Source organism: Furipterus horrens, unplaced genomic scaffold (assembly GCF_987537825.1).
Source record: "Furipterus horrens unplaced genomic scaffold, mFurHor1.1.pri manual_scaffold_11, whole genome shotgun sequence".
Taxonomy (NCBI): domain Eukaryota; kingdom Metazoa; phylum Chordata; class Mammalia; order Chiroptera; family Furipteridae; genus Furipterus; species Furipterus horrens.
Genome location: NW_028327181.1, coordinates 730,001 through 742,451, shown reverse-complemented (window position 1 = coordinate 742,451; position 12,451 = coordinate 730,001). Strand labels below are relative to the sequence as shown.

The following is a 12,451-nucleotide window of genomic DNA, read 5'->3' as shown; positions in this document are numbered from 1 at the left end:
AGGGGCTGCATCTGAGCAGCGGGCAGGGCCCAGGCAGGCAGGGCCGTGCGGGCTACTGGGAGCCACCGAGGTCCACAGCCAGGAGCGACAGTGTCTGGGCCGGCTTCCCAGAGGCCTCTCTGGGGTCCCTGGGGGCCTGTAAGGAGCGGCCAGCCCTGGTCCCAGCCTCAGCCCTGCCCTCTCTCCTCTGCCCTCAGCTCGGTCAGCACCATCCGGAGCCAGCGCTACCACATCCACGCCAACCTGTCTTGCGCCGTCCTGGTGGCCCAAGTCCTGCTGCTCATCAGCTTCCACTGCCAGCCGGGCACAGTGAGTGGCCCCGTGATCCCTCTGATGCCAGTGATGATTCTTCAACTTAGAATTCAGGCGGTCCCCAGAGATCCAGGCGTGGTCCCACCAGGGGGGCAGAGAGAGGACGTGCAGGTGGTTTCCGTGCTCAGCACCCAGGCGGCTAAGTAACAGACACCTGGATGCTGATAACACAAGCAGTGACTGCCGACTCGGGGTGTCAGCCTGTCACAGGGCTGCTTTCTGTCTCCGAAGCCCCCCTTCCCACAGGCTCCTCTCCAGGGCCAGGGTGCTTCCAAAGATCTGGGCTCCTGGCCTCACGTCTGGAGGGAGGAGGGACACCTGGCTCCCTGGGGGCTGTACCCTGGACCGCGGGTCATGGGCCCACCCTGAGCCCGTCCTGATAGAGGAGGGGGCTGTTTACACTGACTGGCCGGGTCTGATTCCCACACCCTCCCTGAACCAATCGCTGTGCCTGGGAGGGAGCACGGTGCAGTGACTGGTTACCCATGAGTCCCACGTCCCGACCAAATCACTGGGTCTAGAACGGGAGCCAGGACTCCCAGGAAGACAGGCAGGCCATGCAACCAGAAGACGCCTCAGAAATGAGGCTGAGCCAGCAGGAGGCCCCGCGAGGTCTCACCGGCTGCCCCGGGGCTTCGATCCCAGGTCCTGTGCCGGGTGCTGGCCATGCTGCTGCACTACTTCTTCCTCAGCGCCTTCGCGTGGATGCTGGCGGAGGGCCTGCACCTCTACAGCATGGTGATCAAGGTCTTCGGCTCGGAGGACAGCAAGCACCGCTGCTACTACGGCATCGGGTGGGGTAGGTGCGGCCGGGGCGGGGGGGGGGGGGGGGGGGGAACGCTTCCTCTTCGTGCTCGCCTGCTGTGCGCCTTGAAGCGGCGAGACAGAGAACCATGTTGTCCCAGCGAAAGCGAAAGCAAAAGTCCCAGCATTTCTCACGTATTTTGGGGGACTTTACAAAGATTGATTAGATTGGTTTTATTTATTTTCTCGGGTTTTTTTTATCTAGTTTATTTCTGTCTGCCATGATCTTTGTGATTTCCTTCCTTCTGCTTGCCTTTGGTTTGGCGTGCTCTTCCTTTTCCAGGACACTAACATGGGAGTCTGGGGTCCCTGGCTTGAGATCGCTCTTCCTTTCTGAATGTAGACATGTGCAGCTGTCAGTCACTCTGAGCATTTAGCCACACCCCCGCGGTTTGGCATACGGGCTTCGTTTTCAGTCACCTGAAAGTATTTTCCAGTTTGCTTTTTCATTTCCTTTTTGACTCGTCAGTTATAGCGGGTTGTTAATTTCCGCATACCTTGGAATGTATTGTTTTTTTCTGTTACTGATTTCTAATTTCCCCACGAACGTTGTCATACTGTCCTTGGGCTCAGGAGGAAAAGAGACTGAAATGTGAAGTGTCCCAGATGTCAGGAAAGGGGCCGAGGACACCATGGCCCTACAGCTCCCGGCAGAGAACAGACAGCCTGTGGTGTGCGCCCCCTCAGTACCGACTGCGGGTCTTGGTGGCAGCACCATTGGGCCCCGGGCAGCTGACAGTGCCCCCAAGGTCCTTCACCACCTCCGGGCCCTGTGCTCTTCCTGCCCCAAGTGAGCCAGCAGTGAGGTCCCCGGGCTGGGGCGGACCCGTGTGCCCTCCTCGCCCTGCTGGCTCTGCAGTGTCCAGGCCAGAGCCACAGCCAGAGGCGTTTGCCACCGAGGTAAAGCTCTGCCTTCCATAGGCCGAGCTCATGCGTAGAAGCCTCGGAATGTGACAAAGGTCCACCGTGAGAGGCTCAGTTCCCCTCCTGGCCCTGTCCTGTCCGCCTTTGCCCGGGAGCCTCCTGGCTCCTTCGTGGGCCTAGCGGCTTCCTTGTCTAGATGCTCCAGATGCTCTAAAACAATCTCAACATCAAAACAAAGTGTCTCAGAGGCGGGACAGTTCTCCAGGAAACTTCTTTTCCAGGAGGTGACTTAAAACGGATACAGTAGCCCCGTTACCCAGGGTGTCAGTGACCTGCCATCCGCCATGGCCCAAAACCATTACAGGGGAAGTTCCAGAAATGAACAATTCTGCACGCCATTCCGAGCAGTGGAGTGAAATCCCGCGCGGCCCCCTCCGTCCAGCCCGGGGCATGAGTCAGCCCTGGGTCCCGCGTCCTCTGGCCGTGGACACTCCCGCCTGTTAGTCACTTAGCAGCGTCTCCATTACCAGAGCGGCTGTCGAAGCCTCACGGGGCTCGTGTCTGAGAAACCCTGAGTTCGCTTCTGTTACAGCAGATTGTTGCACCTGCTGTGTTCTACTGTTGTTGCTGTGGACCTCTTACTGTGCCTAATTGCTCGGTCAGTCTGTGTGGGTAAAAAAAAGTGGATACAGGGTTCAGTAGTATCCACGGTTTCAGGCATCCACTGGGGGTCTTAGAATGTCACCCCCTCCCCCAGGTAAAGGGGGGACAACTGTATCAGAAGGGCTGGTGTGGAGCCAGGGCAAGCGTCCCCTCTCCTTCCTCCAGAGCAGAGATCTCCCGGGGGCACGCACGCTCAGTCCCGGGTGCCAGCTCCGAGAGCTGCCGAGTTTCCGTGATTTTCACCCTAACCCACCCTTTTATTCTAGGAATAATCAAGAGGCAGCTTTCTTGCCTAAGCGGGTTCTATCGAAGTCCCCTTGAGGGGGTCCGTGGGTGGCATATGGGTCAGGACCCTCTGCTGCGTCTCCCCCTCACCCACACTGTTCCCGGCAGGGGGGGCACGGGGCGAGGCTGCTGCTCCCTGAGCGGCTGATCCGACAGCGGCCCTCCCAGCAGGCGGAAGTGGGTTGTTTGCCGAAATGGACTTAGACTCCTGATGGGCTGGCCTCAGAATCCACGTGGGCGTGGCTGCATGTGCGTGTGTGTCTGCACGTGTGCGTGTGCATGTGTGTGCATGGGTGTGTGTGTTGCCTCTTTGTTCATACTGTGGGCTGCTCTGTGTCCGCGCTCAGCACGCGCCGGGTTGCGTGGGTCGGGTGTCGCACGAATCCTGGAACTGACGCGCGCACAAACCCGGCGGGCGCAGGCTGACAGGGGTCCGCTCCCGCCTTCCCCAGGCCTCCCACTCCTGGTCTGCGCCATCTCCATCTCCTGCGCCATGGACAGTTACGGGACCACGAACAAGTAAGTGCGCTCAGCCCCCCGGGTCCCTGTGTTGGTGGCAGCCCCCCGCCCCAGGGCCTCAGCCTCCGTCTCCCGTGTTCCCCGGGGGCAGGGTCTGTCCGAGGCGGGCTCTCCGGACCTGCAGTACGGAAGTCCAGGCGGCGTGGGCAGCAGCGGCTGCTTCCTGGGCACACGCCCACCTGGGCCCTTGTGACTGCGTGTCAGCATGTCGGGGCTGGGATGTGGCTGGCACAGGTTTCTGATGGGAACGGTTTCATGCACATGGTCTTCCTAGACATGTGGTCACCATGGAGCCCGAGTCCGTGACCCTTCACCCTTTCTTGGGGTGCTCAGCCAGCGCCCACTGCACAAGTGCTCCATGAGGGCAGCCGAGTGGACCCCCGAACGTGGGCCAGTGTAGTCGCTGTGTGTCCGGCAGGGGTCCGTCCGGGGCCCCGGCTGCAGCAGATGGGACCTGGTGATGGTTACCACCTCTGGCCGTGTTCCCACAGCAGCTGACAGGCTGCAGTGGGACCGGGCTGAGGGTGGGGTGGAGCTGGGGACCAGGCCGGAGGCCAAGTTCCAGAAATAGGATTTCCTTCCACACAAGAGGAAACGGCTTCGGCTCAGCAGCCCTTGGGGAGCCCGCCCGCTCCGGCCCAGCTGCGGGGCCGCCGCGTGAGAACAGGGCAGGGAAACGTCTCCGGGGTGTCTGAGGGGAGGAAGGAAGGGCAGCGTCGTTACCGCGTCGGACGAGATGAGTTTTGAGCTGAATGGCTGGACCGGGAGGAATCCGGCCTTTCCTGCTCTGGGACGATGACATCCTGGAGACAAAGCCCGTGGAGGGAGCGCCGTCTGAGCGCGCGTGGAAACAGGAAGGATTAAGCAGGCGGGGCTCTGGCCCCTTTTCAAGCCTGGATGGTTTTGGAAGCTGAAGCACAAGTTAAAAGAAGAAGCATCTTCTCAGACACATCTCCGTGGCATTTGTCCCATTTTATTCCATCTGGAGCTTGTGGGTCTCTGTCCGCCCACGGCATGGGCCCTGGGGACCAGGTCAGATACGAGTGTCTCCCACGCATGTGACCGAGTTTGCAGCGGCCCCAGCGAAGGTGCAGGAAGCTCTCGGAGTCTCTGAAGAGGCCAGGGCATCGGAGGATGCTCCCCGGCTTAAACTTCTGCGTGAAATGTGGGCAGGCACCAGCTTTCCCTGCAGAGCCGTCTCTCGGGGCCTGGGCTTGGCAGCACTTTGCGGAGTGGCGTTTGTACCACCTGCGCAGTCGCATGTCCGGTGCTGCGTCCTCAGCCGGGTGACCTCATCCCTCCCTGCTCTGAGTGTGCAGACAGGGCCAAGCATCTCACAGGATGCTCACCTGTCTGGGGACACTTAGGATCTCCTGCTCCAGGAGGTCTCGGGGGACGAGTGAGGGCAGAAAGGCAGGGCACCTAGTGAATGAACTTGGGTCACCAAACCAGAGGCGGATTAAGGGCAGTTGAGGCCCTGGGCGCAGAAGAAAATATTGGACCCCTTAAAGAGAGAGAGACAGGGAAATTTAAAATATTTATATATACGCACAGGAAACTATTTTTAAAACCATAAATGAAACAAGTACACATCCACAAACTAATTTGCGGGGCCCTTCAGAAGTCGGGGCCCAGGGTGCGCGCCCGGTGTACCCACCGTTGAATCTGCCTCTGCACCAAACCTCTCTGGGCCGGTTTCTTCATCCGAGGGTGGGAGCAATGGCAGCCCCGTCTCGGGGCGGCTCTGTGGGGAGAAGTGAGGGGCACACCTGCACATGGACGTGCTGTGGGCAGACAGGTGGTCAGTGAGCAGTCCCCGCCATGTGAGGCCTGTGGCCAGGTCCCCATGGGTGTGCCCAGACCCCAGGGTGGCCCCCAGATCCAGGGAGACGAAGTGTCCTAGGGAAGGAACCCCCAGCCTGACAGCAGGTCGGATGTGCTGGAAAAGAAGACATTGTCCTGGAGACACATTTCAGAACCAGGAGGAGGTTCCTGTCCCCCAAGGGGGGCACAGCACCCCAGACGAGGCTTCTCGGGAGGCCAGAGCCGTTGCTGGGGGCACTGGGATGTGTTCTGGGGAGCGGGAGGCGCTGCCGGCGCTGTGACTGCAGCACCTGTGAGCAGACAGGTGTCCGTCCTGCGCCACGCGGTGACCCGCCACCCCGCTCGTCCCCTGCCCCCACAAGGCAGCAGCTAGGTCAGTGTTTGCAGCGCTCTGGAAGGAAGCCAGGCCCGGGCAAAGGCCGGTTCATTTACTTTTCATGATAAAATTAGAACTGACTTTGGCTCTGGCCTAGACTTCCGAGGTGACGCTGTCCACTAACGAGGGGCCTATAAACGCCTTTTTCCTGAACCGTCTGCAGACCTGGACAATTCTTTCCAAGAATGGGAGGCGTGGGGTCGCTGTGGCGGGACACGGCCCAGCCGGGGTCAGCGATGGGGGGACTGTGCCCGGCTGTCCCCGCGCTGTCCCGGCTGCCCCTCTGGGGGAGGCGCCCGGGGCCTGGGGCGGGAGCGCAGCTGGTTGACATGACGGTCCTGCTTCCTCCACAGCTGCTGGCTGTCGCTCCAGAGCGGTGCCATCTGGGCCTTCGTGGGCCCTGCTCTGCTCGTCACTGTGGTAGGTCCCCTGCCCTCCGGGGCGCAGGGCTGGGCGGGAGTGGCGGGGGCATCAGGGGCGGGGTCGGTGGCGTTGGGGCTCCCCGGAGATGGGCCTCGTCCCTGAGGTGGCTCCTGCCTGGGAGTGCTGGCCTGTCCCCTCGTGGGGGTGTGGCCCAGCTCTCATTCCCCTAGGCCACAGCCCGGCCACAGGGCTCCCTCCGCCCCCAGCTCCTCCCGTCTCAGGGAAGTTCTTGCCAAGGTACCTTCCTGTCCTGTCTGTCTTTCTGCTTGCTGGCCGGGAAGTGCCTGGATGTTCCCTTTCTTTGTCACCAATGGTCAGAATCACATCCCTGTGCCACCTCTGCGAGCGGAGGGGGAGCACACCCCATTCTGTAAAGGACAGTCCTTCCAGGAAGGACTCCAGATGGGGACGGGGACGGGGACAGGACTGTGGCCTGAGTGTTCATCCTTTGTGTCAGCGAAGAGCTGAGGACAGCGGCCTTCAGTGAATCACGAGCAGCTGGGAGGCAGCGTGGCCGTGGGGATGTGTGACTGCGCTTTCCGACCCAGGGCTGTCCCCTGTGCCCAGGGCTGCCCGAGGGGGCTCGTCTGCAGTCACTCCGTCACCGGCCTTTCAGGGTGACAGGGGCTCCTGTCGGAGACGCTGGGCCCCCGCCCTCCGCGCTCTGGGTGCTGGTGGGATCCTCACTCCTCCAGCCGCAACGGAGCCCACTTCTGCCCCCGGCGTCGGTCTCGGGCAGCGATTCGGTGCCTGGCCATTTGGGAGGGAGACTTACAGAGAATGACGAGTTTCGAGGGGAAACACATTTGTAAGTCCCACGTCCCTGGTTCTCCCTGTCCCCACGCGACCCTCCTGACCTGCAGGCCCCAGGCAGGGTCAGCCCATCCCAGAAGTTTCCGGGTGACCTGGTTTTCCTCTGACGTTGGTCAGTGACAGTGTGGGTCTGGAGGCCACCTGCCGGGTCCTTCTCCACCGTCCTCGGGGTGGGGCCCAGCGTCCCACGTCCTCTAGGCTTGCTGGAGCCCCACTGTTATTCCTGAGGGGGCGTGACCTCCAGTTCTCAAGGTCAGCCCCGCCCAGTCCTCAAGGTCAAGCTCCCTGGGAAAATTGGAGATGGTGGAGCAGAGGGGAGGGAGGGGGTTGAGAAGGGGGTTCCGTGGTTTCACAGTCTAGGGCAGCAGTCAGCTAACGATGACCTGACTGGCTCACCGCCCACCGTTGTGAAGGGGGTCTCGTTGGCACCCAGCCAATGTTTGTGATGTCACTGTGGATGCTTCTCTGTCACCTGCAGACCGGCCCACAGAGCCAAACGCATTCACCCCCTGGGCCTTGACAGGAAGAGTGCGTGGTCCCCAGGTCTGAGGGGCACGGTGGGGTCCTGGGACCCACGCCTCTGTCAGGCCCCTGCTGGTGGGGACAGGGGACCGCGCCATCGAGAGCCCTGCCCCGCTCTCCCCGGGCTCTTCTGCCCACTTTACACCCGAAGAAGCAAGTTTCAGAGTAGCAGCTGGGCCGGGCCCCCCCCCGGGTCTGAGGCACGTCTGCGTTCACACGCCCTGGGCGCCGACACGTCAGGAAGGGGGCGCTTGTACCGGGAGTGCGGGTTCTGTCTGTCCTGCTGAGGGTCATCCCGGAGGGCCTGGAGCTGCGCAGGAAATGGCAGAACTGAGCCCCTTCCGGGGACAACCCGCCCCGTTGTCTCCCGCCAAACACGCTCCCACCAACTGTGCCTTCACTCTCTGTTGATGAAAAGGTGAACATCGTCCCCTGGGGACCCCAGGTAGGCTAAAGCATCCACGCCCCTGGGCCCAGCGGCTTTACGGAAGCCACACAGTCCGGACCCTGGAGACCAGGGACCCTGTGGGCGGCCCTCCTCGTATCCCCGCAGAAGTCAGGGAATCTGTCTGTCTAGACACAGTTCCGTGGATACAGACACAGTCACGTAGACACAGAGACAGTTACAGACTCACTGATACAGATGCAGTTTCATAGATTTAGACAGAGTCACAGATTCATAGAAACAGTTTCACAGACTTGGACACAGTCACAGAGTCATGGACAGTTAGCAGCTGTGGATACAGAGCCGCAGGCCAGTGACAGACATGGACTCAGTCACAGTCGCAGGTAAAGAGACAGAGGCAGGTACAGAAGCACACACCTGACACAGTCACGGGAACAGGCGGGTTCAAGGCAGACGCGTGTGTGTGCACACGTCACGCCCGTTGTGAACCGCTGCTGTGCATCTGTGATTCCTCATGAATAAACGCCACGTAGCCCTGAGTCAGGTCAAGACACGGAGCGTGATCTGATCTCCCTCCATCCGCCCGAGGTCCCCAGGATCTGGGGTGATACCCCCACCTTTTTGTTTTGCTGAAAGGCAGTGGGAGAGTTATTCCCCTGACGGCTGTCAGAGATAGCTAACTACTTTAATGTGCAGGTGCCCCGCTGATGAAATGCCCGGGTTCACGTGTCACGTGTCCCCCCGCCCCCCAGGCCTTGTCCGATGTGCAGCCGGGCGCAGGCCAAGAGGACGGGCGTGCAGTGAGGGGCCAGGCCTGCTCTGGGTGTTTCCGTGCAGTTCCAGATTGGTCTCACACGCAGGCGCCGTCTGCCCCCGAGTGGGGCCCCAGGGGTTCTCTGGGCTCCATGTCATGCCGCCGCGAATGTGCTTGTCCTACTAAAGAGGAGGAAGTGTGCGTGCGAGCGAAATCAGACAGAGCGAGGCTGGGAGACGGGGGAGGGGGAATAAATAAACCCCGGCAGAGCCTGGGAGAGATGGGGATGCTGATGAATTGTAACAGCCGATAATGGGAGCAGCTTAAGCATTAGTCAGACACTTTCTTCTGAGTCCTAGGCCAGCAAGTACAAAGAACCTGGAATCTAATTAACCACTTGCAGCATTACGATGTTCATAAAGCACTTGGCCGTAATTCGAACGCCCGTTCAGTGACCACACACGGAGGCGTAAACAGCAGCCTGTGTATCTGTGGCTTCTCCCCTGGGAGGCCCGGGGAGAACACGCTTCTCATCACCCAGCAGCAGAGGGGCTTGTGGAGAGACCGCTGGGCTCACCCGGGTGTTGGGTGCGGGACCGCTGGGCTCACCTGGGGTATTTGAGCTTCTCCCCAGGGGCTGCCACATGTCCCTCCCCTGGTCCCAGGCCCCACAGTGTCCCCGTCCCGTTTCCTGAATCACTGGGACGCTTCCCGTTTCAGTCTCTTTTCCTCCTGGGCCCAAGGACGCGACTGTGACTTTCACGGGGAGAAGGATTTATATAATTTCCCTTTTCATGTGTAATTGTTCAAAGCTGAAATTTGGTCAAGTCATTGGTCTTGAACTCTAACACATGTGGGCAGACAGTTGCGAGAAGCAGCTTTTTAACCGTGGGAGCGATCTCCGCCCACATCTCTCAGCTCCCCGGGTCCTGTGCCCTCAAGCAGCCAGCCCCTGGCGTGGATTTCCCGTGTGTCCCAGGGGCTCTGTGAGGACTCGGGGGACATAGGCATCTGGTCACCTGCTCTGGGCCTCTCCACGCAGGGTCCGCCGCCCTGTGGAGAGCTGCCTCAGTCCACATTCCACCTGAGGGGGCGTCCACGTGGGCCGCCTCTGCTGTTACAAGGCCCGGCCTCTGCCGCCGTGGGAGGGACCGGGCCTCGCTGCGAAGGGAACGGGCGGGCCTGCGGGCGCCTGGCAGCTGCAGGGGGCGACGCACGGAGACCCAGTCAGTCCAGAACTCCAGAAATCCCCGAAGGCGTACGAGCCGAGAGCATTTCTTTGTGGGAAGAGTGACTGCGTCTCGGTGGCGGCGGCCGGGTCTGTGCACCCTGACCGTCCCCCGTCTGTCAGGGAGGAGAGCCCGTCCCGGCAAGCGCACAGTGGCCCCCGGTTTCAGACAAAAGCTGCCCTCGGATGCTCACGCCGCTGTCTGCACTGAACTTCCCGCTCCTGGAAGCAGCGACGAGGCCTCGGGGACCCTCGCTGTCCCCCACGGCCCGTGCTGGCCCCCCTCCTCTCCCGATTGGCTGAGTGTGGCTCTCCTGTGGCTGGGGCCCAGCTGGCCAGCAGTGAGGGCAGGTCAGGGTGCACCGGCCAGACGTGCGTGTCCTCCCTTCTTCCCTGTCCCTGACCTGGGGACAGCCACCGTCACCCTCGCTTGTCAGGCGGGACAAGGGGGCTGCCAGGGGGCGCGCTGCCCCAGCAAGCCGCCCCTGGGTCTTTGCCTGCCCACCGCGGTCGGGTACACGGGACCACGCGGGGACAGGCGCTGGGCCCCAGGGCCCCGTTTCCCCAGGAGTAGAACAGACGGCCGTCTCCCAGGCTCCTGCTGACCCAGCGCGGGTGCTGAGAGCAGGGTGGGGGGCAGTGCAGGGTGACAGCCGGGAGTGCAGACGCGTGGACACGGCGGAGTGGAGAGGAGTTTGCAGGCCCTGAGAGGAAGCAGAGCAGGCTCAGCCCCCATGGGAGACCTTTGAAGCAGGTGCCTAGGCCTGCAGCTCCCTCCAGAGCCCAGGATGCTCTGCTGTGCGCCAGGTCACGTTGGGGACAGACCAGCACCCTTCCTTTGTCTCTGCCTGTGGTCGTCCCGAATGTGCTCTGGCCTCACTGACTGTAAATGGCCTCAGCGTTTTTAAAAACAAGGGACGTTTGCTGGCCACCGCGCTGCCCTGAATCCCAATGTGAGCCTCACAGCAGAGGAAAATCGGGGGTCTGTCAGCACTGGTCACCTGCTCTGACCCAGCCTCTCATTCAGGACCCTGGAGAGCTGCCCATGGGCCGGGCCGGCTGTTCTGGAGCCCTCAGCCCCCACCGCCCCTCCAAGCCCAAGGAAAGCCTTTTGGCAGGTTCCCCACAAGAAGGGGGGCTCAGGCAGCAGATGAAGGGCCCCATACCCCCAGGTCCCACGACTGTGGGTGTGAGTGGGGCATGAGGGGTTCAGGAAGTGTGCTGGGGCCTTGCAGGGGCCTCCTCGTCCTCTCGTGGCCAGCTGACACGGGCATCATTGCGCTCTGTCACCAAATGGGGAAACTGAGGTCCAGGGGACGTAGGTCAGTTGCCCAGGGTGATGCAGCGAGCCTGTGCTTAGGGGCTGAGCCCCAGGGGGCAGGTGCTCGGGGACGCGGGTGGCGTCTCTCCCGCGTGTTGGCAGGCCTGGCTGGGGTGGCGGCCAGGCCGCGGCAGATGCCTCAGGTGAAGCTCCAGCCGCCCCCTCTCTCCTGTCCCCTCGTCCAGGTCAACATTGGCATCCTCATCGCGGTGACCAGGGTCATTTCACAGATCAGTGCCGAGAACTACAAGGTCCATGGAGACCCCAGTGCCTTCAAGTGAGTGGTGCCCTGCCCGCCCACGGCAGCTCGCCTCCTCGCCGTCTCCCTGGAGGGGGCACGGGGCCGGCACCCTGGCCTGGCTCCTTGTTCGGTCCCTGTGACCAGGGCCGGTCCCTCTTCCCGCTGTGGTGCCCCACCTGTGGGAGAGGGGTCTCCTGGGTGTTCTCCTGGGGACCACTCTACCTGAGCGTGAGAGGTGGCTTGGGGTGGGGTGCTGAGGAAGGTTCCAGAACCTGCCCACCTAGGTCTACACTGCCTCCGCCCCTACCATCTGCTGGGACCACGGGACATGTTCGACCCCCGAATGCCTTGCTTCCCTCGTCTGCGGAGTGGGTGACAGCAGACGTGTTGCGGGCTGTCCTGTGGAGGACTGTCCTTGGAGGGTGGCCCCCTGAGGTGCTCTGGGCTGGGCCCCAGGAGGAGGGGCAGGTCCTGGGGGGCCCCACCCACACATGCAGCTGTCGGGGTTTCCTGACCCCGGGTCAGGTGACAGAAAAGCCGGCACAAACTGGCTAAAGGGGGCTTGCCACGGTGCCCATGAAGTCTGGGGCAGGTGAAGACGGCGCTGCAGGATCGGATCACCTCCCAGGGCCCAGCTCCCTGCACCACGGCTCTGTGACTCTGGTCGGCTTCCTGCTCAGAGGGACCCTGCGTCCTGGGGACACATGGCTGCAGCAGGGGGGTGGGTCCCTGGGAACGTGTGCCTCTTTCCCTCGTTGACCCGGACGGACCTCAGTCACCCGGCCCACCCTGGCTCTGGATGCAGGCAGTCCCCCCAAACCACAGGCCAGCAGGGGGGAGGTGGCTGCTCTGAGAAGCGGGTCGTGGACACGGGGCAGCTGCGCGCATGGGTCACGGAGCTGCAGAGTCCTTCTGATCTGAGGGGAACAGTCACACAGCAGCAGCAAATGGGCCAGGCAGGTCTGTAACGAATCCCAGACCCTGTGAGCTAAAGGGACAGAGGGCCCAGCCTCTCGGGCTTTTCAGTCTCTGGACACCTTGGAAGGCGGCGCCCTGTGGCAGAAGAGAGGACCCTGGGTCAGGGGTCACGTCCCGT

At 62.0% G+C, this 12,451-nt stretch overlaps 1 protein-coding gene across 1 annotated transcript in view; it reads left to right on the top strand.

Moving 5' to 3' along the window:
- Window positions 1-12,451, top strand: part of ADGRD1 (adhesion G protein-coupled receptor D1) — a 65,607-nt gene that overhangs the window by 44,424 nt on the left and 8,732 nt on the right. Inside the window, exons 18-22 of the mRNA XM_090291001.1 lie at window positions 198-309; window positions 958-1,111; window positions 3,381-3,447; window positions 6,001-6,067; window positions 11,300-11,391. Coding sequence (XP_090147127.1) covers window positions 198-309; window positions 958-1,111; window positions 3,381-3,447; window positions 6,001-6,067; window positions 11,300-11,391 — 492 coding nt within the window. The remainder of the gene's footprint in view (window positions 1-197; window positions 310-957; window positions 1,112-3,380; window positions 3,448-6,000; window positions 6,068-11,299; window positions 11,392-12,451) is intronic.